At 31.7% G+C, this 27,071-nt stretch overlaps 1 protein-coding gene and 2 non-coding genes across 3 annotated transcripts; 2 read left to right on the top strand and 1 right to left on the bottom strand.

Annotated features, from left to right (window-relative positions):
• The first annotated feature begins 16,586 nt into the window (after positions 1-16,586).
• Positions 16,587-16,694, top strand: LOC117280111 (U6 spliceosomal RNA). Its single transcript, XR_004510568.1, has one exon. It is a non-coding gene; the product is annotated as a U6 spliceosomal RNA (small nuclear RNA).
• Positions 16,695-17,813: 1,119 nt separating this feature from the next.
• Positions 17,814-20,306, top strand: LOC104110445 (probable indole-3-pyruvate monooxygenase YUCCA9). Its single transcript, XM_009619949.4, has 3 exons — positions 17,814-18,661; positions 19,010-19,381; positions 19,749-20,306. Exons 1-3 carry the CDS (start codon positions 18,011-18,013, stop codon positions 19,965-19,967), a joined length of 1,242 nt encoding a protein of 413 aa, XP_009618244.2. The 5' UTR covers positions 17,814-18,010; the 3' UTR covers positions 19,968-20,306.
• A 1,394-nt stretch (positions 20,307-21,700) lies between these two features.
• Positions 21,701-21,774, bottom strand: TRNAV-AAC (transfer RNA valine (anticodon AAC)). The gene has a single exon. It is a non-coding gene; the product is annotated as a tRNA-Val (tRNA).
• Positions 21,775-27,071: the final 5,297 nt, after the last annotated feature.

Here is a 27,071-nt window from a genome sequence, read left to right as displayed (position 1 = left end):
TCAAAAATATGATTTTTCTTATTATATTTTTAAAAAAAAATATCTCATCTCAAATTCAAATAAGTCATATCCTTTTATTTTTTAAATTGGACCCCATTTTTAAAAAAATCATCTTATGCGTTCAGACTTAAAGTAATCGCTCTCAATTAAGATATTAATTATAAAAAACTATTTTCTTTTTTTTAAACACATTATATACAATATTGTAACAACGTTCCTACTATTATTATTTTTCTCTATATAATATTTTTTTAAAATTATTTTAAAAAAAAAAGTGGAATGGAAAAAAACGGATCACATGGTTAGTGAATAGCTATTAAAATAAGAATCTTAATTTTTGAAAGCTTGCAAAAGCTATTTACTATAAAAATAGGAGTCCATCATAATTAGTTTTTACCATAAATGAAATTTGATCAAAATTTATTTTCTTAATTCTTATTAGATTTGTCTAATTTTTCTTAGTCAATGGACTTATATGGTTGCTATGAATAACTAGTGGCCGATGCGTATGACCTTAATAAATGAAATTATATATTGGCTATTATATAAACGGTCAATTCAATATAAGAATGAATCGTGATGATGTAATTAACATAAGTTATATGACTAAGACCTTAGTCAATGGACTTATATAGTTGCTATGAATAATTATGGCCGATACGTATGACCTTAATGAATGAAATTATATATTGATTATTATATAAATGGTCAATTCAATATAACTATGAATCGCAACAATGTAATTAACATAGCTTATATGACTACGACCTAAGTCAATGAATTTATATTGTTGCTATGAATAACTAGTGGTCGATACGTATGACCTTAATGAATAAAATTATATATTAACAATTATATAAACGGCCAATATAACTATGAATCACAACGATGTAATTAACATAGGTTATATGACTATGACCTTAGTCAATGGACTTATATGGTTGCTATAAATAACTAGTGGCCGATACGTATGACCTTAATAAATGAAATTATATATTGGCTATTATATAAACGGTCAATTCAATATAAGAATGAATCGCGATGATGTAATTAACATAAGTTATATGACTAAGACCTTAGTCAATGGACTTATATGATTGCTATGAATAATTATGGCTGATACGTATGACCTTAATGAATGAAATTATATATTGATTATTATATAAACGGTCAATTCAATATAACCATGAATCACAACGATGTAATTAACATAGGTTATATGACTACGACCTAAGTCAATGAACTTATATGGTTGCTATGAATAACTAGTGGCCGATACGTATGACCTTAATGAATGAAATTATATATTGGCTATTATATAAACGACCAATATAAATATGAATCGCAATGATGTAATTAACATAAGTTATATGACTACAACCTTAGTCAATGGACTTATATAGTTGCTATGAATAACTAGTGACCGATACATATGACCTTAGTGAATGAAATTATATATTGGTTATTATATAAACGGCCAATTCAACGCAACGATGTAATTAACATAGGTTATACGACTATAACCTAAGTCAACGAACTTATATGGTTGCTATGAATAACTAGTGGCCGATACGTATGACATTAATGAATAAAATTATATATTAGCTATTATATAAACGACCAATATAACTATGAATCGCAACGATGTAATTAACATATGTTATATGACTACAACCTTAGTCAATTGAGTTATATAATTGCTATGAATAACTAGTGGCCGATACGTATTACCTTAATGAATGAAATTATATATTGGCTATTATATAAACGGTCAATATAACTATGAATCGCAACGATGTAATTAACATAATTTGCAAGAAACGTTGAATGTAAAAAATTCTTTTTTTATTCATGTCATAAATAATCATGGCAATAGTTTGCTTAATAACTATAATTATTTGTTATGATAAGATAATATAACCACAAAATTCGAAGAGACAATAAACTCCGCTAGCTAGTTATAACTTTCTGTTATGCATTTACCATATCAATAGTATTATTTAACTACAATAAATAGTTAAATAAATATTATTCTTTGATTACCAAAGTCATTACAAGAGCTAGTCCAAAAAGAAAATAGAGATATTTTAGGAATAATGAATTTTAAATATAAAAGTTAGATTTTTCTAAAATATAAACTATTTAGTAATTGTATTTAATCAAAGAATTTACTAATTCTCAAATAATAAATTTTAAAATATAAAAAATAATCCTAAGCAATAGATCAGTATACTTAAGGCCTCAAAGCTTATCAACTGACTCCTTGACTTATCAAGCTCATATATATATATATATATATATGAGTGTGTGTGTAAGTTTGGTCCTTTATTATTTTTACATAAGTATTTAGAGTAATTTCTTATATCTAAACTCTTATTTTATTAAATAAGTATTTGGAGTACCTTTTTTATATCTAAACTCTTAATTTAAGTACCCATATGGTGAAGACTTTATATATTTATTTATGTATATGTGGTCCTGAATTATTTTGAATAAGTACTTAAAATAATTTCATATATCTAAATACTTATTTTAAATAAGTACTCATATATTAAAGAATTTTATGACAGTTTTAGTGCAAGAAAAACTAATTTTAGTGGTTGATGACGTTTCATAACTAATTATCTATGAAATAATGTTAGATTTATGATTTCATCACTAAATAAAAAGAAAATATATTAATTTAAATATGGATTTTTTTTACAAAAAAAAGTGAAATTCATCGCTAATATAGTGGCGCTAACATTTAGCAATAAAATATCGAAGCTAACAATATCTTATTATTCATCTTAATTTTTAATAACTATCTTTTTATTATTATATCAAATATAAAAATATATTTTCTTTACACTAAGAATTAAGAAGTATTATAACTCTCTTTACTAAAAAGAAGTATTATAACACTAAGAAGTAAGAAGTATTATAAATCTCTTTTCTAAAAAGAAGTATTTTCTCTAAAAATATATGTATATAGATGAATAAATTCGAAATATATACGTGTATATTACAAAACAATGATGAAAAAATACGTAAAAAGATTTAAAAAAAAGGTTTGTGGGAAAGAGGATTTGAATGCTTGATATTTTTCATGTATTGGGAAGACAAGCATTAAATGGGTGTGAGAGAATCATGGAGAGAAATTCAAACCTAGCGGTAAGGGCATTTTCGGTATAAAGTTTGTCCAGAAATCCTAATTTGGGTGTAATTTTACTTTAATAACCCCATTTGGATCATTGTGGCCAAAAGTGGTGTGGCCCAAAGAAATTTTCCTTTATTTATTTAGTGAATCTTTTAACACGTCCTATAATAATTCAAGTTAAATTTACTGAGCATTATTAGTGCTACATGCAATAAGGCTTGGATTCTGGCAATGGTTAGAACATGAAATTTAGGTATATGTCTAGATGACTAATCCACAAGATAATTAATAACTTGATGTAAGAGACTTCATTCGAACGGTTTTACTAACTTCAATAACAGAAAATTAAATGAGTCTCCCACGCATTCAACTTCTTATGTTTTAGTTCTGTTCTTCATTAATTCTATTGTTGACCTACTCTTTTCTACCAGTCCTAAAAAGAATAATCATCACTAATTTCTGAACTAGTAGTAGTTCACGTTCTCTACCATGTGAATTTACCAAACAAATGGGATTCTCAAAATGCCATCATTTATCCATCAATACTAAACAAAAATACAAATTCATTTCGATTAGTTCTTCTTTTTCTTTTTTCATAAAGATTCTACTCAAGGATTTTTGATGAATGATCTAAGAGTTGAAAGGTCTTTCTCTCCGTATATAAAGGGCAGCCCAGTGTATAAAACATCTCTCATTCTGCAGGTTACGAAAAAAGGCCACACTCCTAGAGCAAGGGCGGACCCAGGATTTTAATGCACAGGGGCACAATATTCTGTTCAATCAGTGCCCTTAAAGACTTTTAGCGATCAAGGTGTCGAGTGATTTAAATTAGTCATTTTCAGGGTATATACATACATAAGAATTCTACCGAAATTTACAAAATCTGGTGACCCCTCGACATAACACATAAGACCGCCTCTGCGGCTCGAACTGTAACCTGTAGGTCACACGAAGACAACTTTACCATTGCTCCATTGCTCTCCTTCTTTCAAGTTCGACTGGCTATGATAATTTTACAAAAAGTATACTGTTATAAAGATGAATGTTGTTGTTATAGGTTAAAAGATGTTATAGAGATGTAAAATATAATATAAAAGTCAGTCCGAAAAAATTTGACTTTTATAGTAAATGGTATTTATATAAAGATGTTATAGAGATTGTATTTATTTGTTGTGTTCACAAGTCATATATATTCTCAAAAATCTAAACACATGCAAGCAAATATTCCATCAAATAATTAATAGATAATCAATCATCAATTAAGGATTTAGTTAGTCACACTAGATCATCCCATAAGAAACGTTTCTATAAATGAGGATTCTCTGAATCTTTCAAAACCTATAATGTTCCCATCTAGATTTTCTCCAGATTTCTTCATTTTCTTTTTTATTTCTTTCTTTTGTTTATTATCAACTAGTATTAGCACCCGCGCGGACACTAACCATATTAAATATTTGAGTTATTTGGCTTATATATAAATAATCTTAAAATTTAAACCTTCTCGATAAATATAGATAATCATTGGATATTAATTAAGAAACACTACATGAAAATGATTAAACATTTCTCTTTACTACTGCTTGAACTCTTATTTGGTGTGTTGATTTTTTCAAAAAGTATTTCTATTTTAAAATTTTAGTTTCTAAAACTTTTTTTTTCAATAATAATTATTCTATAATAATGTAAGTGAAAATATTATTCTTAATTCAAAACTCATTTTAATAGGTTATCTAAAATTTAAAAAATTCTTTAGCCAGTGATTTTTTTTCTAGTATGACTCCATTTTGATATTCGACATTAACCATGTTAAATATCTGAGTTATTTGAATTATATGTAAATAACCTTAAAATTTAAACCTTCTAAATAATTATAGATAATCGTTAGATATTAATTAATAAACACTACATGAAAAAAGGCTAACATTTTCTCAAATCTCGTAGTGATAATTTTATTATTGCACCATTCTTATTGGTGTCATTGGAACCTAAAAAAAGTCACAAAGCGAAATAATAAATCGTATTTATGAGCTATGGCAAAGCACAAAGGTTGACACAATATGAACAATTCTTTGGTTACGAAGTGACTCTTTTACTACGACTTGAATTCTTATTTGGTATGCTGTTATGTTTAAAAAAATATTTCTATTTTGAAATTTCAATTTCTAAAACATTATATATTTTTCAATAATGATTATCTTTATAATAATGCAAGTGAAGATATTATCCTTAATTTAAAATTCACTTTAATCGGCTATCTAAAAATTTAAATGATTCTTTGACCGATGAAACTTTATTTCAGTATAACTCCATTTTGAGTCTATCAATATATCTAGCCACAAATTTTGAATTTTGAATACTCTACATATACATAGGTTTTGTTATTTGAATCATTAAATGTTAGATTAATTGATTGTTATTATATAACATTGCATATATTGTCTTAAAATTACCAAGTAGTTTTTTCTCGACATCATACTTGGCTTAACCTCAATGCAAACTACTTAAATTGCATTCAAATTCAAATTCGAATATCATATCAGTTTGTTAGTAATAGTGATTTTTAAAAAATGACACACAATGTGAATAAAAAAAATATTCTAAAATATCCTTATCTTATAATCTATGTATTTGAGTTGAAAAATAATATTTGAAATCGATGAGATTGGCTTCAAAATTTTTACACTCAACAAAGATGAAACAGAAGAAGAAATTTGTTGTCGTCTCTTATTTCTGGTTTTTAGATTTTTCACACATTTTTTTCTATATTTATTTTCTTTATCTTATTTTTTTTATGTCTTTCTTTCTTTTGTTACAAAAAAATAATTTATTTCGTAATAAAAGGATGAGTTTTAATAGAAATTGCATACATTAAAACTTTATTTATATTTTTAGTCTTTAGTTGAAATTCTGTCATATTTTTCTTTTGGCTTTATCTTATCAACCTAAACAGGTGCTCACCCAACCACTTAAATTAAAAAGTTGAGGAAGTATAATTTATATATAATTCATATATAACAGGTGTATAATTGTGTGTTGTCGGTATATCATTTATGTATATTAGCTATAAAAAGTAAACAATAAATCTGGCTGGATATTTATGTAATAATTAGTAAGATTCCGGTTTCTTGATTTTATCCATGATATGACTTCTATTATAATTATTTTAAAAACTCTCTACTAAAATTTAAAAATATCTTATATTTTATTTTAAAAATTATATTTTAATTTAAAAAATAACCATCTCATGTCATACCAATTTATTTTTTTAAATATACTTTTTGTTACACTTGAAAATCGCTGTAGAAACTATCAATTAGAAACCAATACCCATTTTGTTGAATTTGAGAAAATAAATCTTTCACATAATCTAATGATTTAAAACTAACATTCTTCAACGAAAAAAATACTATGCCCTTGCAATGTTGGTTTTGACTGCAGCTAAATGAGGAGGTTTCGGCTTATACCCTTCAATTCTTTGAAGGTGTTAAATAGAAATTAATGATATCAATTGTATAGCCAAATTTTTGTTATTTGTTTGATGTCCATTTATACAATTTGACTCTTCAAACAAACATCTTTCAAAAAGAAAAAAACAACAATTTGTTTTGAATATTGATTGATTTTTGTAATGTTTCTTTCTCCAGCATGTACATAGTTTTACTTCATTATATATGTAAGTAAATTTTTATCAACTTTTTAACTTTTTTTTGTTATCTGGATAATTACAGGATTTTAAATGTAAAAGAGTTTTATAGTTATATGGAGTATTTTGTTTTCTCTTTTTTGCCAGAGGCGAAGTAGTATTTAAATAATTTAAATTAAGATAACAAAAGTTCATAATATGATTGCATATGATCATTAACTGAATTAAGTATGATAACATGATAACAAAAGATAAATTTCTTTTTTATTTTAATTCAAATTTAAAAACTTTATCTATAAATTCAATATTATCATATATATATATAAATTATCCTTTAATATATATATATTTGTATTTGACTAACATAGTCAAATATAGAATAAAGTTACCATATACTATTGATATTTATAAGCTACAACTTGACTTAACCACAATGCCAATTATATATAGTAACTTTATTACTTTAATATATATATATATAGATTGAGTTTTTATTTTCCCTTTATTCTTTAGAGGTTCTCAATTCTCATGATGCCATGTGATCCACCTTTTTCCTATGGAAACTAACACGATTTTAAATGGAGGAGTTGCATCTTTAATATTCCTTCACTCTCTAAGCTGACTATTATTCCATTTCCCCTACCTAATAATGACCAAATAAGTATATTTATGCATGTCTATTATATTTACCTAATTCGGTTTCTCTCTAGCGTGTTATCTATAGACGGGACCAGAATTTAAATTTTATAGGTTCTGAATTTTAGGATGCAGCCTCAAGTGCTAGCAATTAGGTTTTTAATTTATTTTTGTGCATATTTAGTGATTTTTATTTCACATATATCGGGTTTGGATTAAAATTACTGGTAATTGTCGAACCCATGTTCAACAGTATTCATTCACAATAATGAGGAGAAAAGGTTACAACAACAACAACAACAACAACAACCCAGTAAAATCCCACTAATAGAGTATGGGGAGGGTAGTGTGTATGCATACCTTACCCCTACCCCGAAGGAGTAGAGAGGCTGTTTCCGAAAGACCCTCGGCTCAAAAAAATAAAAAGACAAAATGACAAAATGACAAAAAGGAAACAATATTAGTATCACAACAACAATCATATGATAAATAGGAACACCATGAAATCCAGAAGAAAGATGCAAAGCAAAGGGAGACAATATTAGTAAATATTAGTATCACCACAACAATCATAAGAAAAATAGGAACACCATAAAATCTAGAAGAAAGATGCAAAACAAAAGCAATAGCTAGTAAATAGGACATGCACTGAAAAGCGAAATAGTAAGCCACAACATTGCCAATAGCTATCTTAGACAAAACCCTACATGGCTAGTCCCACAATGGTACGAAGTAAGGCACGACTCAACTACCTCCTAACCTACAACCTTAATACTCGACCTCCACATCTTCCTATCAAGTATCATGTCCTCGGAAATCTGGAGCCTCGCCATATCCTGCCTGATCACCTCTCCCCAATACTTTTTAGGTCGCCCTCTACCTCTTCTCGTTCCATCCACAATCAGTTGCTCACACCTCCGTACCGGAGCATCTGGGCTTCTCCTCTGAACATGTCCGAACCATCTAAGCCTCGCTTCCCGCATCTTGTCATCAATAGGAGCCAAATGCACCTTCTCCCTGATATCATTATTCCTAATCTTATCTATCCTAGTGTGCCCGCACATCCACCGCAACATCCTCATTTCTGCCACTTTCATCTTCTGGATATGTGAATTCTTGACGGGCCAACACTCGGCCCTATACATCATGGCCGGTCTAACCACCGCTTTATAAAACTTACTTTTGAGTATCGGTGTCACTCTCTTGTCACACAGAACTCCAGATGCTAACCTCCACTTCATCCATCCTACCCCAATACGGTGTGTGACATCCTCGTCGATCTCCCCTCCCCCCTGGATAACCGAACTAAGGTACTTGAAGCTGTCTCTACTCGGGATGACCTGCGAATCAAGCTTCACATCCACGTCCTCTTCCCCTGGCTCAGCGCTGAACTTACACTCCAAGTATTCCGTCTTCGTCCTGCTCAGCTTGAAACTCTTAGGCTCAAGAGCCTGTCTCCAAACCTCCAACCTCTCGTTAACACCGGCTCGCGACTAATCAATCAGAACTATGTCATCGGCAAATAGCATGCACCATGGCACATCCCCTTGAATATGGTGTGTTAACGCGTCCATCACCAGAGAGAATAAGAACGGATTGAGCGCAGAACCTTGGTGTAACCCCATTACAATCGAAAAATGCTCAGAGTCGCCTCCTACTGTCCTAACCCAAGTCTTAGCCCCATCATACATGTCCTTAATCACCATAATGTAGGGAACCGACACACCTTTTGCCTTCAGGCATCTCCAGAGAATTTCTCTAGGAACCTTGTCATACGCTTTCTCTAGGTCAATAAACACCATGTGCAGATCCTTCTTCCTCTCTCTGTATAGTTCAACCAACCTTCTAACAAGGTGTATAGCTTCTGTAGTCGAACGACCCGGCATGAACCCGAACTGGTTATCGGATACAGACACTGTCATCCTCACCCTCGCTTCAACCACCCTCTCCCACACTTTCATGGTATGACACAGTAATTTGATACCCCTATAATTGTTACAACTCTGGATATCACCTTTGTTCTTATACAATGGAACCACCGTACTCCACCTCCACTCATCCGGCATCCTCTTCCCCTTAAAAATGATATTAAACAACCTAGTCAACCACTCCAAACCTGCTCTCCCCACACACTTCCAAAATTCCACCGGAATCTCGTCTGGCCCGGTCGCTCTACTCCTACTCATCTTACGCATAGCTCCCACGACCTCCTCAACCTCGATACGCCTGCAGTACCCAAAGTCACGGTGACTCTCGGAATGCTCCAATTCGCCTAGCACAATATCCCGATCCCCTTCTTCATTCAGAAGTTTATGAAAGTAAGTCTGCCATCTCCTTTTAATCTGGGCATCTTCCATCAATACTCTACCATCTTCGTCCTTGATGCATCTCACTTGGTCCAAATCCCGAGCCTTCCTTTCTCTCAACTTGGCCAGCCGGAATAACTTTTTTTCCCCACCTTTTTTCCCCAGTTCCTCGTACATATGACCATAAGCCGCAGTCTTAACCTCTGTGACCGCCAACTTAGCCTCCTTCTTAGCTGCCTTATACCTCTCCATGCATACTCGCCTCTCCCCCTCACCTATGCTCCCCACTAACTTCAGGTACGCTGCCTTCTTTGATTCCACTTTACCTTGGACCACTTCATTCTACCACCAGTCTCCTTTGTGCCTACCAGATACGCCCATCGAGACCCCTAACACCTCTCTCGCAGCCTCCCTAATATAATCTGCTGTCGCTGACCACATAGTGCTCGCGTCACCACTACTCATCCAAGCTCCCATAGCCGACAACCGCCCCTCCAACGCTTGGGCTTTATCCTTAGTTAAGGCTCCCACCTGATTCTCGGTCTTCCTCGAGTAGACCTTTTCCTCCTCTTTAACATAATACCAACGTCCATCACCAAGAGCCGATGCTGCGTCGCGAGTATCTCACCCGGAATTACCTTGCAATCCTTGCACAACCCTCTGTCACACCTCCTGAGGAGGAGATAGTCAATTTGGGTCTTCGCCACCGCATTTTGAAAAGTAACCAAATGCCCCTCCCTCTTCTGAAATCTAGAGTTCGCAATCACCAACCCAAAAGCCTTAGCGAAGTCCAACAACGATGTACCTCCTCCGTTCCTCTCCCCAAAACCAAAGCCTCCATGCACCTCTCCATAACCACCTGCGGTCGACCCAATATGCCCATTGAGGAGAAAAGGTTGAACTGGTTAATTTTTGCCTTTCGAAATTAATCTTATAATTGCGTCTCCTATTTATTTTGTTGTTTGATTGAGTTTAATAGATGTATAGGAGACTTCTTATGTCTCCTTTTATTGTTGTTCTTTTATGTGATTGAATTGGTTAAATAACAAAATTTCAGTTATTTGTGTTAAACAGAAATAAAAGGGAATATTTGTATATCATGCAATTTTAGAAGTATTCACTTCACACATAACAAACAAGTCTTTCTTCATTCCCCAATGATTGAAATACCTAAATATAATTGACATTAGTAAATATAGTAAGTTCGGCGCTGAATTATTCTGGAAATGTTATTTTTGCAATGAGTAGGATTTGCAAAATAAATCATTCGCCAAAATAATGAAATTATGGTGGAGTAAGGGGGGAGAGAGAGATTAATATAGGCATAGCTTAATCCTAACCACATAAATGATAAATATGTTATACAATTATAGGAGTTAATTATATGGTGATATATGTTTTGTTTATAACTTTATATGAGTTTCCAGACCAAAAGATGACCTTGATTTGTAGGATTAACTAAATGATAATGATCTAATTGAGACTATAATTAGAACAGTTAATCTAATTATTATGTGATGAAACAGGTGGCCAACTTACTAATATAGGAGACTAAAAATTACCTCCATCTGTTTTATATTCTAAACTGAGTGAGTGACCTGTATCCAACATTCCAACTAGATGATTATTTATGCTAAAAGTTCCTATTTTCTTAGTTTCAAGAAAATTGTCTGATTTAAAAAAAGAAAAAGGAATTTGTCTCATTATCACTAATATTGTTTGTCCTGCATTACTTCCTCGAAACTTCTTTTTTTCACGTACTCACTTCATGTAGAATCAGAAATTTAGTTAGATATGTTGATGTGGGCTATAATTTCATAGTTTCGTACATTATGTGCTTTGTATTTTATATGTTTTAATGATAAATTATACTTTATTTGCGCATAATGAAGTCTATTTTATGTGTAGGTGAATTGAAGATGAAAGTAGAGCAAAAGGGATATTTAAACATTGAAAGTGTGCTCGAGAACAGAAAAGGAGAGACCTGACGAGGCCAGGCAAATGCCAGCTTAACCAGGCTTTAGCTTGGCGAGGCCATCCAAAAGCCAGACTGAACCAGGCGTTAGGCTGGCGACGCCGGGCTTGGGGCCAGGTCCAATCCGAGTTTTGAAGGCTTATTTTGTCTCCTGGTTTGACTAGAACTTGACCTACACGTTTAGGTCTTTTCCTACACATATAAATAGACTTAAAAACGCCAATTGGGGGGAGACCGAGATTAGGAGACGGAGATTGGACAGAGAAACCGACATTAGACTGCAGATTCGACCTAAGGAGGAAAGAACACACTAGGAGCAAGGCGGAGAATTCTTCTACGAGTTTTTCACTTCCTTCTTTCTATTTTCATTATTGGTTATGAATTCTAGTATTGTAGTTATGCATACTATAATGAATAGCTAATTTGTTATCTAGGGTTTTGATGGAACCTATTGAAGGATGATTTTCTTGTTACGTTAATATAAATTTGCCATAGTATTTTCTCTATTTGTTCAACTATATTATTCATGAGGTTGATTGAAGGGCCCTCAATTAGCTGTGCCTATTTAATATGTATTACTCGGAAGAGAGTGCATATTTAGATAGTTGTTGAACAACATCACTCATAAACGTATATGAGGGATCAATACGAAGGTTTAATGGTTGGACTAGGGATAACGAAACCTTGGTGCGATATGAGTGAGTTGTACTTAATGCCAGCTAGCATAATTCAGGAGAATATGCCTAGTAAATTGTGGTAATTACTCGGGAGAGAGTTACGATAGTTAGAGTGCTCATGGTCGATAGAGAAAACTTAGGCAAATTTATAGAAAACGTAGCGGAAAAGATTCCGACAATTGGAGAAATCATAACTCTAGACCACCTTAGTCTTGTCTCAAATTTCATCATTATTAGTTGATAATTTTACTGCTTTATAATAGTTGTTAGTTACTTAGTTAGAAATAAATATTACTATAATCTCTATAATTAGGAAATTATTTGGACTTGTATTTCTTAGCAATATTGAACAGTTGTAGCTAGGCCTTAGTTCTCTGTGGGATTCGACTCCGGACTTGTAAAATAGATTATATTTGCAACGACCAATTAGTCCTTTTTATAAGGCATAGTTGGGCGTGATCATATGTTAAGACATGTCTTTCTTTCTTTACCAAATACATTAGCGAGTTCAGATATAGAGCCAGGATTTAAAGTTTGTAGATTTAAGATTCTAGTCTTTTTAACGTACTGAGTCGTAAATTAATAATTTATACATATTCTATGAATATTTTAAGATAAATATAGGGTTTGAACCAAAGCTATTGAGTTCAGCCGAACCTGTAATGGAAGCTCTAGCTCCGCCACTGCGCGAGTTCATGGGATCGATAGAATCTAGTACTTCAGCGTTGAATTTTATATTTGTACTTTTTATAGCTCACTTTTTAATTTATAAGTTATAAAATTTAAATTTTGAATTCATCGCTGGAACGTGTTGGTGTCTTTTCAACTGTGCCAAAAGGAGGGTTCTTTGTTGGAAGAACGAAATGTATCTTTTTGACACGGTTTTCTTTTAATTTACATGGACTAATGCCATGCATGTGAGATATCTTCTGAATTTCCTAGTAAGAACTAAGAAGTAAGAACTAAGAAGCAGTGGAATCAGTGGAGAAAAGTATAGTAGTAGTAGTATTTCCTCTTATTCTTCCCTACTTTTTCATGTACACTTGGTGTTCTTTAAAACTTAACCAATAATGACAACAAAATACCTTAGTTGTTAATTATATCTTTCTGAAAGTATTATTATATACACATAAAGTGGCCAGATATACAAAACCATGAATTTCTTTTTTCTATATAATTTTAGCGCCGCGTTCTTATCTTCATATATACAGAGGAAAAGCTTTGACGTGGAACTTTCAAATACAAGTGTATATATCATTATATATATACTATGTACTCCCTTCGGTTCACAATAAGTGATTTTTTGACCTTTTTTTTGTGGTCCAAAATAAGTAATTTTTTCAAATTTTAAAAATGAATTAACTATTTTTTTCCTACATTGCCCTTGGAGTAAATAGTGTTGGAATATGTGTTAGGAGTGTTTATGTGAAGAGATAGTAAAAGTTAATATGGTCAAATTCATTATTAATTAATGTTAAAATGTGAATTTATTAATCTTTGTTAAAACAGACAAAAAATCAATTATTATGGATATGAGGGAAGAGTTAATTAGGAAGGGAATGTATGTTGTGCAAAATTCCAATAGTTACTTTAATTAGTACTGTGATCAAGTGGCATTGAAAAGATTCTGTAACTTTTAGCTATGATAATATTTGTTATTGATTTTCAAATTCAACTTTCTGCCGAAAATGAAGAATCAGAGAGTTGGCAAATGCACTAAAATATAGAGAAAGAAAAGCCAATCAGCGTCTTGGTACTTTAATTTGCCAACTTTACGCGTGATTGAAAGTTGAAACTGACTAATTATAGAATTCATAAAAAGCAAATCTTTGTAATGTATTACAACTAGTGCCTTTTCATTTTTAAATTTTCATTTAGTTACCAAATACCACTAAAGGTATTCTTTCCCAATACCTTCGATCTTGCTTCGTAGTGTCCCACGGAGAATTATAGTGTGAAAATATTGTTAGAATTGTGTGATTATCTAATCTAATAATTTAAGCTATGTTAGTGAGTTTACTCTTTGGTTTAATTAATTATGTCTTAACATCGTAATTCACGTAAATGCCTAAAAAAATTTCAAGGGTCAAACACGTGAAATATTTTTTGATAATGAGTGATAGTGAAATTCGAATACATGACCTTTATCTATTTTCACACCATGTTGAATTATGTGACATTCAAATATTAAATTGTTAGAATAAATACACTTTAATTTACTTAATTATATATTTTCAACAAAAATAATGCGCAGGTACTACTAAAAAATGAAATTTGGTCTATAGTGACCAGAAAATTGGTCGCCAGCCTCTGTAATATAATCAAACTATTTTTAAAGCTTCCTGACTAGATTAATATTGTTCGAAAACGAGGGATTTTATTACTAAAAAGATAGAGAAAAATAAAAAATAAAAAAATAAAAAGTTTTCGTTTTTTAGCAAAATAAAAAGTAATATTCCTAGAAGTAGTAAACTATCCAGCAGATCCTTGGGTCACAATCACAAGCTGGCCAAATTAAAGCTGGTGGGAAAATCGGGGTAATATATAACACATATCTCTATCAAATCGTGCATATGGATATCATTATAATTTTATCTCTATATCTTCTTTTCAATTTTTTATAGTAACACCTTATATAGGCTTTTGCTTTTATATACTTATCATTTTGGCCTTTTGGGATTTGACCACGGGCCATAGCAGAGTTGGAAGAATGATAGTATTGATCATTTCGAAGCCTATTTTCTATTTTCTATTTTCTCTTTGGGCAGGTCCAACCTATAAAATTATGAGTTTAAAATTTAATATTTATTAAAAATTTATTTTTTTCATATACAATATTTATTTATTTTCGGTTAAAAAGTACTATGATTTTACCTAAACAAAATCATGCATATGCTGAACATCCATATAGCTAATTTCTTGAGATAAACATTTGTACAACATTTTTTTTTCTCTCAGGTTTTTTAATTAGCTGAGAATGATTAGTTTGATAAAATAGAAACTGGAGTATCGAGCATATATATAAAATCTGATTCTCTTTAATTCTTGGAATAAACTTAATTACAAAGAATGGGCAGAGTTTTTTCATGTGTGGTCTAGATCATAGGGTGACGAACGTAGAGTTGATGATAATACCTACTACATCCCAACTTGTTTGGGGAATTAAATTTTTTTTTAAATGATTCTTAGAAATATCTTTAAATATAATTGTAAAGTATATGCTACTTTAGTTTTAGGTAAAACTTCTAGTTCTGTAGATAATATTTCAAAAAAGTTAAAAGAGTTGATGTTCAATGCTACAGCAAAACTTAGATGAGTTGATCTTGCAGTTATAAATTATAATCTTTGAGCTCTTTACAAGACGAAGAGGGAGAGAGATATTTGCTGAGATTAATTAGAAAAATAACCTCGATATTAAACTTGTTATATTTATCGTTGTATATATACTGCATTTATATTGATCTTTTCTTTGGTATAAGCAATATCCATATTATTTTGTACTGCAATTCCGAAATTATTTTTCACGAATCCAATATATATGAAATAATTTACACGGAAATAAAACACATTAAAGACCAAAATAACCTTAATTTTGTCTTTTATTTTTTATTTACTTCAAAAATAAAGATAAAATAGTAAACTATTATGTTATACAATATATGTACGCCATATGTTCATTTTTTTATGCGAAGACCTAATCATTTGCCTAGAAAATATACACCAGATATTTTAGTGAAAATTACTCTCTATATTACGACCTTTGTATTATAATTCTTGCATAATTTTACCTGCGTACGGACGACTCGAAATAAATGGGAGGGTCAATACATGGTGTGGAACCACCTAGGTGTTTCAGCTGGGAAGGTATGGGCATTTTAGGGTCCAATAGCCTTAGCAGTCAAATCACAACTCTCGGTCTAGGAGCGGATTCCGAATTTGATATTTATGGATTCAGTATTTTAATTTTTTTAGGTTATTATCGTATTTTAAATTAATATTTTTTATATATATATATATAATAATTTTTTTAAAATAAAATACAGAATTTGATCAAAATTATTAAATTCGGTCGAACTCATAACCATCCTCCTCCATAGTTGTAGCTATATCCTTATGTGGGGACTTTTGGACCAAAGGGTCCATTAGAGATAGGGATTGGGTGAAGTTAAATCAACCCTTCAACACCCTATCCACGTGGGCGTTTCCAATGGTTTTATTCGTACAGAGACATCCGATAAAATTGAAATGATACAGAGAAGATTAACACGGTTCTTGCACAAAAATAACACGTACAAATGGAGAAATAGTCCGATAGGCCAGTAAGCTTCATACCTTCTGAAGATTTTTCTGTGATCTTCAGTGGGGCTTAGCTTCACAGTAGGACCATTAGAATCAGTCTGAATTATTGATCTCTTAATTATTTCTAGTTCGAAGAAGCATGTTTAGTTATTTTCAGTACAACAAAATGCATTTCCCCTTGATAGGAAGCAAGGAAACTGCTTACTATTCTAACCATCATTATATTTGAATTCACCTAATTACTATCATTAAGTTTGTGTCACCTAATTACCATCATATGAAACGTTGTAACTTATAATTAAACACAATGTGAAAGAAATGGGTTCACCTGTATAATCTTATGTATCCATTCTATTCTATTTAAAAGACTATTAAGAGGATTTAATCGGATGGTGGCGATAATAAAATCTAGGACGGAGGACTAATTGTAGTATCTATAAGAGGATTTAAATAGATGGTGGCGGTAATGGAATCTAGGACGCACGACTTGTATTATCTATCTAGATCCAACAAATACAAAAAAAAAAATATTGAACCCACTCTCTAGTCTTTCCTTGCATATAGTAGGTAAAAAAGCTTTTTCGATATCCTTCATATTAATGATATTTTTCTTTCTCTGACTACTTAGTATGTTTCGAGAATCAAGTTTTTAAAAAGAAGAGAATTTTTTACCAGTATCATATTCGAGAAAGAGAAAGACATTAGTGAAAAGATAGATTTATTCGATCTGACTTGAATTGAACAATGAAAAGTCTTGCCAACGAAAAACTTTATATATACATACACATTAAAAGTTTTTATTATTTGAGCTAACGATAATATATGTCTCAATACTCGGTATTGAACGTCTTACCCCATAAAGCCACACTAATTCTCAAACTATACAACCGAAAAAAAGTAGTCAAAAACAAAAGGAATAAAAACCAGGAGCTAAACCCACTCAAACCAATATAAAATTTGAGTGTAATATTTTAGTAACATTAATTATGTAAGAAATAAAATACTAGTAACAAGTAAGCATATGATAGCTTATGATTTGAGAATGACCCGTCAAAAGCATTTACTTCCCATCTTCTGTCACATGCCCCTTTCCTATGCCACAGGACAAAATAAAACCCTCTATATAAGGCTACTTCTACACTCCTCTCTTCAAACAAATTCAATTGTCTTCAATTCTCTCTTCACAAAATTCTCTATACTCACGTACAAAAGTTCAAATTTTACACTACAAAAACCAAAGATCCAACACCCTTTTCACAAGAAAGCATTTGTCTATTACAGCCATTTGTCGCTCTGATTCGTTTAAAAAAACATCATTTTCACAAGAAAGCAAAAATGTTTACCATCTCAGAACAAGATTTCTTTTCGCGAAGATGTGTTTGGGTAAATGGACCTGTTATTGTAGGTGCAGGTCCATCGGGATTAGCTGTAGGAGCTTGTTTAAGAGAACAAGGAGTTCCTTTTGTAATTTTAGAAAGAGCTGATTGTATTGCATCTTTATGGCAAAAAAGAACTTATGATCGTTTAAAACTTCACCTTCCAAAAAAATTCTGTCAACTTCCCAAATTCCCATTTCCAAATCACTACCCTGAGTACCCAACAAAGAGACAATTCATTGACTATCTTGAATCTTATGCACAACACTTTGACATTAAACCACAGTTTAATGAGACTGTTGAATCAGCTAAATATGATGAAGCTTGTAAAGTTTGGAGGATTAAGACTGTTTCTCCTCTTGGCTCTGAAGTTGAGTATATTTGTCAATGGCTTGTTGTGGCTACTGGTGAAAATGCTGAGAGAGTTGTGCCTGATATTGAAGGATTGAAAGATTTTGGAGGTGAAGTAATTCATGCTTGTGATTATAAATCAGGAGAGAAATATCAAGGGAAAAAAGTTGTTGTTGTTGGATGTGGCAATTCTGGCATGGAAGTTTCTCTTGATCTTTCTAATCATAATGCTCAACCATCTATGGTCTGTCGTAGCACGGTAAGCAGTACAGAAACGAATCTAGAATTTAAATTTGACATTTAAACTTTTAGATTCTTACCACTAACATGTTACCCTTTGAAATAACGGGTTCAAATTTAAATATTTTTGAATATATAGATTTTGAAATTGGCACATACTTAAAGAGCGGAGTCCACTAACTCTAAATTTTGAATCTGCCACTGGCATTTCTTCCCTTTGTTTTGAGCAAAGACAAAAAAAAGTAGCAAACCATTAGGTTTTTGCTACTAAACCATTACACTTTTAAAATTATGAGTTCAGAATTTATATTTTTTGAAATTTTGGTGATTTTTCTAATATTTTTTTGCTCTGTTTTTTCTTGTTCAGGTTCATGTTTTGCCTAGAGAAATCTTTGGAAAATCAACATTTGAGTTGGCTATGTTTATGATGAGTTGGTTGCCACTTTGGCTAGTTGATAAAATTCTACTTATTCTTGCATGGTTTATATTGGGAAACATTGAGAATTATGGACTTAAAAGGCCATCAATTGGTCCACTTACACTCAAGAATACACAAGGAAAAACACCTGTTTTGGACATTGGTGCCTTGGAAAAAATTAGATCTGGAAAAATTAAGGTTATCCCAGGAATCAAGAGGTTTTCATGTGGCACTGTTGAACTTGTCAATGGTGAAAAATTAGAAGTTGATTCTGTTGTTTTGGCTACTGGTTATTGCAGCAATGTCCCTTTTTGGCTACAGGTGAGAAAATGTCCTAATCCTTCTGGACCTTTTTTAATAATGTGGACAGTTTTGGAAGTTTCTTATAATGATTTTGAAATAAGTTTAAGTTATATACACAGACAATATACAAGATATTTTACGCTGTCAGTGCAAGAATAAACACTTTTTGCAAAAATAGCCGAAAGAAAGAGGTGGTTATAGAAGGTTCTTGAACAGTGGCCTAATGACTACAGTAAGTTTAAGTTACATATACAGACAATTTAAAAGAATTTTTACGCTATCAGTGCAAGAATAAACACTTTTGCAAAAATAGACAAAAAAGAAAGAGGTTATTATAGAAAGTTGTTGAATAGTGGCCTAATGTTATTTTTGTTATGTTTTACAGGAAAGTGAATTTTTTTCCAAGAATGGATTCCCAAAGGCACAAAATAACTGGAAAGGAAAATCTGGGCTATATGCAGTTGGATTTACAAGGAAAGGGCTAGCTGGTGCTTCTGCTGATGCTACAAAAATAGCACAAGATATTGGCAAAGTTTACAAAGATGACCTTAAACAAAAGAAGCAAAAAGTTTCTACACACAGAAGATGCATCTCAACTTTTTAATTCATCTCAAGCATATACAAGTTCAGAAATTCCCTTTTTTTTTGGTTTTAACAGGGGTCATGTATAAAATAAATGTGTAAAAAATATATATACAGAATATACAAAAGGAAAACAGCAGAAGACAGCATATACAGAGATCAGCCCTCTCCAAAAATTAGCTCAAGTTTTTGCTAACTGTTTGGGCGTTTTACCTTGAGGATGAAGAGGCATTTCTCTATTCTTTTTTTTTTTCCACAATTTTTTTAAAACATTGGTTTTGTTTGTATTGAATTCCCATACAAATTTGTACAATTATTATCGCTTATTTATTACAATGACAAAGATATTCCTTTATTGTTATCTGTACTCTTCATAAAATTGTTCTAAGTTTCTTGCTTAGCTTTCATGACAAATTGAGCACTAATGCATAAGTGGGCACATATATTTATTAAAAAAAAGAATTAAAGTGTATACATATATGATTTGATCATTACGTATTTTGAACCTATTGACTCTAAATTTAGAGTTCGCCTCTTATATGAACAAATATTGGGTTCATTGTTAAATGAAAATGAAATTTTAGTGAGAAAATGACTTGAATTACCCATTTTGCGCATACTTTAAAAAGGAATTGACAGAACACGTAGTACTGGAGAAGGAATGTGCTAGTATTTCTCAAGTTCTTTTAAAGTCATATTCAATACAGTTTTGGCCTTTTGGGGTTCTGATAGCAACCAGTCATCATTTCAACACCCTTACTTAGCATATACATTATTGGTTTAGGTACATTAAACAAGTCCATACCCCCAAAAAACAAAAAATAAAAAAATAAATAATAATAATAATAATAATAATAATAATAATAATAATAATAATAATAACAAAAAAAGGTACATGACATTTGAGCTCAATTTTAAAGAATCGTGTAGACGGGTCCTTACCGTCGTATTCATTCTGAATTCACTAACTTTATATTATTTGACTCCGATCATATGGAGCCAAAAATTTGAGATCTTTCATACAGGCAGATCTAGGATTTCTAAAACATCAGTATAAAGAAAGAAAAAATACTAAATGAAAATTGATCCATATTCCTTTAAATAACCAACTTAACATGAAACCAAGTGAATCATTCAGTCTTTTTGAAGTATAGGTGTCAGTAGGTAATATTAGATCAATTTTAGAAAATATGATTTGACGGCAAGAGCATGAGTTAGTGGTCACTTTTATTTTGGGCTAAATCCGCCCCTGATCTTTCATAATATCTCACTCATTATCATTATTGTTATTCTTTTCCATTCGATTCTGAAATAGAGAGATAATCATTGCTTTCTTTGTGATGATGATCAGATTTTTATTAGAGTTTGACTCAGCTCTAATCATAATTAACTGGTATCAACTCTCTGTTGTCTAGCACATGGACAGACTCATGCTTTTAATAAATTTTTTACAGTTAAATCTTCTCTGTAAAGCACATTAAAAAACTCGCCACATTAAAGTAATAAAACGTTTTATCAGTATATATAATATTCCCATAATTAAGCTGTCTACTAAATTATTTTTTGTGACAACATATACTATTACTAACAAAACAAATCAGGATTATCGAAGAAAACAGATAAAATGACTTTATAGTTATTGCCATAAGTTGTCTTCAAACTAAATTTGGTCACAGAAAAAAATATTCTAACAAATCTAAAGGTCCGAATAATCGAATCGAAGAAAAACAGAAAAACAACAAAAGAAAAAACAAATGGCTTCGCCCGGACTCGAACCGGAGACCTTCAGTGTGTTAGACTGACGTGATAACCAACTACACCACGAAACCAGGATGTGGAAGTTTTGCACCCCTAATCTTTAGGAGCATTTCGTGTTTTTTGAATTTTTTTTTTTTTTTTTTTTTTGCTAATGAATTTATTTTATCACTTTAGCATCAAGTGATATGTATCTTTATTTTAATTTGTATCTTTTTAGATTTGATTGGTCTAATGTAATTATCGGGTTGTGGTACGTATTTGACGTCTTTTAAGTGCCTTGTTGTTTAAGGCTTTTTCGACTCGAAACAAATCTTATCTATCATCGTCTCAACTAGGGGCGGAGCTAGCATGCAAGATACAGGTTCAGACGAATCATTAGCATTGGTCATTGTCTTAAAAAATTCATTAAATATATTCAATTATAAATTTAGAACCTAGTAACATAAAGAGACAACTATCTCAAACCTATAAATTTCAAATCCTGGCTCCGCCTCTAGTCTCAGCTGATTTTAAATCATGTTATTTCGAGGTCATATCTAGTGTTCAGAGCTTGTTCTAGCTGAAGTTAGCTAAAGATGATCTTTGAGCTGTGACGACATTTGTATAAAACCACATATGTAGTTAGGATTGAAGTTTTGTCTTTCTAAAAATTGAAATGAATATAACAGGATAAAAAGCTTCTCAGTTCTCTGGAATGATCCTTTGAAAATGTTTTACATCCACAGACGAATAACTAGCTATGCTACAATATGTAAGAATGTCACTAACACCAGAAACGTTGTTATCATTTATCAATAGAAGTTTCTCATATCAGTGGTCCATATATGATTGTCACCTTAACAGATGTTCAAAGAAAAGTTTAATTCTCACTTTAGCACTTAGAGCAAGAAGTTTCTACAACATTTTAGTACTTTTAATTAGTTAGAACTTTGTACGTATAATATAGTTCCAAGTCAGACATGAGTATACACATTCTATTCACATTTAATTTCTGTTGGTTGATGAAGTTTTATGGCGACATGTGAATATATAGACACAGACTTTCTGCTTTCTACCTAGTTGAACTATGTATATATAATAAAAAGATAATTTTATATATTTTGTGTTTTCAACTAGTTTGGACCTAAGACGTAATTGATTGAACTTATACTAAATCAGCACCAGAGGCAGATGGAGTGTTGTGTGGCCGGTTAATCTGAACTCAGTACTTTTGATGCATGCGGAGCGTAAATATATGTGCAAAATGTACTAAAATTGTAACAAATAGTAGGTCTGAACCGATATATAATTTTAAAAATATAATGAGTACTTCAATGCTAAAAACCTTAAAAGTTAAACCCGTAGAGCTTATCCGCCTCGGGTCTGCACTCATTGACACAAAAAAGGAGCAGGTGTAGCAATAATCGACTCTTCTAATAGTACTGTTTTCTTCTTCCTTCTTGTTTAGTTCATGACATCCCCTCCTGTCAATATTGGCAGATTAGCACATGGATAGGTCATTGAAATTCTACAATTGCCAGGCCCCTTGAATTAACTTCCTCTTCTATATTCTAACAGACAACAACAATATTTCGTGCCTTTGTTTCCTAATCAGTGCTAATGAATTTAGCTTGGAAAGGTACACTGACACGATCATGCGATTTTGTGGTTACGACTGTACCTTGTTGACATTAATTCCTCAAATATATCAAAATTGAGAGTGTATTTGATACTATGGAAGTCATATTGGATGAATAATTTTTTGGTGTTTGGTTGATGAGTAGAATACTTTCGTGAAATATATGTATATCAATAATATTTGCAACTCAACGCGTGTTTTATTGAAAATTTTAAGCCATAAAGATTAATAATAATGTATAGTCTATTATTTGGAAAAACTTATATGAATTGAAAGTTAAGATGATTGTAAAGAAAGTAACATCCGCGCATAAGTGAGGGAAGTTATTCTCCCCTTCCATGAAAAATACTTTTTCTTAGTAACCAAACACTAAAAATTGATTTACTCATGAAAAATATTTTGTTGTAAAAAATAACTTCAAACATACCAAACAGACACTGAATGTCACGAATTTTTTTTGCTAGTTATACACTTGTTCTTTCTCTTTCCTCCTTTTGAATATATGTTCCTAGTATAACATTTGCAGCCAACAATTTGGGCCTGCTTGAGGCCTATATACTTGTGGTCTCGTAAAAATAGTACGGGCTAGCCAGTTTTCGAACTGGTAATTGAAAAATAGTCAGCGTTTGCAAAGTCATTGAAAAATAGTCACTATTTTGCTGCAACACGAAAAGTTCCAGCGTAATATACTTGAGATTGGTGCACCTTTGTATGAACATCCAGCATATTATGCTGGAACTCCAGCACACGGAAAGTTCTAGCATAATATACTGGAGATTGGAGTACATGCGTATGAACTTCTGGCATATTATGTCAGAAATTTACATGTAAAAAATTCGAACTCCAGTATATTATGCTGGAATATTTTTCGAATTTTGAACAGTGTTTTCGTTCAGATTTATCTTTACAAGAAAAGTGGCTAAATTTTGATTACTTTTGAAACTGTGGCTATTTTTCAATTATTACTTGTAAATATGGCTATTTTTGAATTTCACCCTGTGGTCTCCGGTATTGGTCTGTCACTGCAGCCCAGTGACTGCTTTTTTTTGGGCCCAAAAGGTGCCCATTAAGTTTGGATAAGATAAAAGGTCGGGTTGTGAAAGGAAACACGGGCACAACAATGCTTACACAAAGATTATTTTGCTTTCTTAAAAACTTTATTTTAAATGTTAAAATACTGTCTACTATCAGAAAATTCTGAATATTTCAACATTATTTTTTCAATGGTTGGAAGGCTATGAATAGGGGAAAAAAGAGATAGTCTTACGAAAATTTTACCTTAAATCAGTTTGTAAGACATCACTCTATCAATAAACTATCATTCAATTTTCAACAATTTGTCAATTTCGACTAGCAGAGTAATAGCTTACGAGCCATATCAAGATCATCAACATTAAATCATTCTTTGTGATCTTTACCATTAAAAAAAAAATTGGACCCATAATAAAGCTACTATTATTTTTTTGATTAAAATTGGGGTAGGGAAAGGAGAAATGGAGAGGAAATTATAAGGTGGAGAATCGAATCCGAATCCGTAACAAGTTGAAAGTTTTGGTGGCCAACCAATTGAGCTACTAAGATTCTCTAAATAAAACTATTCTTTTTATCTAGTCGATAATTTATTTATACAAATCCTCGCGGAACAAAGCCCCTTCCAACTTTTTGGGGAAAAGAGCACAAATAGTCATTCTTATGACTGTTATTTAGGAATTAACCAGTATTTATATTGTCCTTAATTTGAATTAAAAAATTTAATTTAAGACAATTCAAAATATTTGTGTCCAAAAAAAATTGAACTGAATAATTAAAATTCAGGATATGTTGGTTGATTCCTAAATATCAGCCTTTTAGAATGGTTATCTAGTGTAACACCCCGTACATTCAGACTAGGTGTGGATATGTTAAATGGGTATTAATTTAATATTTTAGACATGTGAAGTCCTATCGGGATAGTATGGGTGAAAATGTCACGACCCAAAATCCCACCACAAGCGTCGTGATGACACTTAGTCTCTAGGACTACGTAAGCCAGTTTTAAATAACAATTCAAGCCCCCATTTTTTTTTAAATCGAAACCAATAGAGAAAATAATTATAACAACCTCCAAAGACTAGTAATACTGAGTCATGAATTCTAACTGAATACATGAAATGATCTCAAGGATCGAATATACAATATCGTTCGAATAATAGTTAACAGTACAATAAAATGGGAAGACTCCAAGGGACTGCGACGATCAAGCAGCTCTACCTTGAATCCTTGCGATCAACACACTAACTCTTTTCGAGTCTGATATCTCCAATACCTGGCTCTGCACAAAAATGTGCAGAAGTATAGTATGAGTACACCACAGTCAGAACCCAGTAAGTATCAAGACTAACCTCGGTGGAGTAGAGACGAGGTACAGTCAAGATACTCACTAGTCAAATAACTTGTGCAAAATAGCATACAAAATAATAAAAACAAATAGTAATGATAGAAACAATAATCAACTAGTGATATAAACAACAAGGCAACAGGAACACCATAAATATTGCTCAAACGAATAATAAACACAAGTACATCCAATTAATCAAGTCCTTCAAAATATACATATTTTATCTATAAGTTTTTCAATTAAAAATCTTTAGAATGTAACCCGTACAATTAAATATATCCCGAATATACTTCCTTCAAAAAAATATCTTTCGAATATAATTCTTTCAAGTAAGTATCTTTCGAATATAATTCTTTCAAGTAAAAGTCACCATGTGACACCTCATTTAACTTTCCTCGTGTAAGAAATATATTCAAGATATCACATCAAATGGCACGGTAACACCTTCGTGCATTTATCTCATTAAATTCATAACTTTCCTGGTGTGAATAATATATTAAACATATCACATCGAATGGCAGGTAATACCTTCGTGCACTTGTCTCATTCTCACCCAATATATATATATATATATATATATATATATGTAGATCAAATCAATTAGCACGGTAGCACCCTTCATGTATTTATCTCTTTCTCACAAAGCATACATATAACAGTACCAACTAGGTGGGAGAATGCCAATAATAATAAAGAAATAAAGTGGGAGGCACACAGGAAGCAACAACGACTACAAGTCACATAGAAAATATAGGTGCATAATAACATCTTAAGATAAAGGCATGAATGCATACACAACGAAAAGATATCACATTATAATGTATGTCTCTTATCCTCACCTGCACGGAAACACCCTTCATGCCATGAATATATGATAATATAAAAATAATGGCACGGCATCAACCTTCGTGCTTTTACTCTCATCCTCACGTGATATTATAATTGAAATGGCATGGCATTATCCTTCGTGCATATTAAGAATGACACGACATCACCCTTCGTTCTTTATACTTTTTCTCACATGGTAATATAACTGAAATGGCACGGCATCACCCTTCGTACTTTACACTCTCAAATGGTACGACATCATCTTTCGTGCTTTACACTCTCAAATGGTACGGCATCACCCTTCGTGCTTTACACTCTCAAATGGCACGGCATCACCCTTCGTGTTTTACACTCTTCCTTATCAAACACATGTATATTATTAACAAGCAAGGTAGGAAGCATAAATAATATCAAAGGAGAGTGTTTAAACGACAACACAATACAACAATTCATATCCCAATTTGCCCACCTTCCACAACCAACTCCAAAAATACAAAAAAATTTATTTATTTTCAAAGCAAATAGCCCAAGGCTCCACACATCGT

Source organism: Nicotiana tomentosiformis, chromosome 6 (genome assembly GCF_000390325.3).
Source record: "Nicotiana tomentosiformis chromosome 6, ASM39032v3, whole genome shotgun sequence".
NCBI lineage: Eukaryota > Viridiplantae > Streptophyta > Magnoliopsida > Solanales > Solanaceae > Nicotiana > Nicotiana tomentosiformis.
Note: the sequence above shows the minus strand (reverse complement) of the source record. Positions and strands in the feature narration are given on the sequence as shown.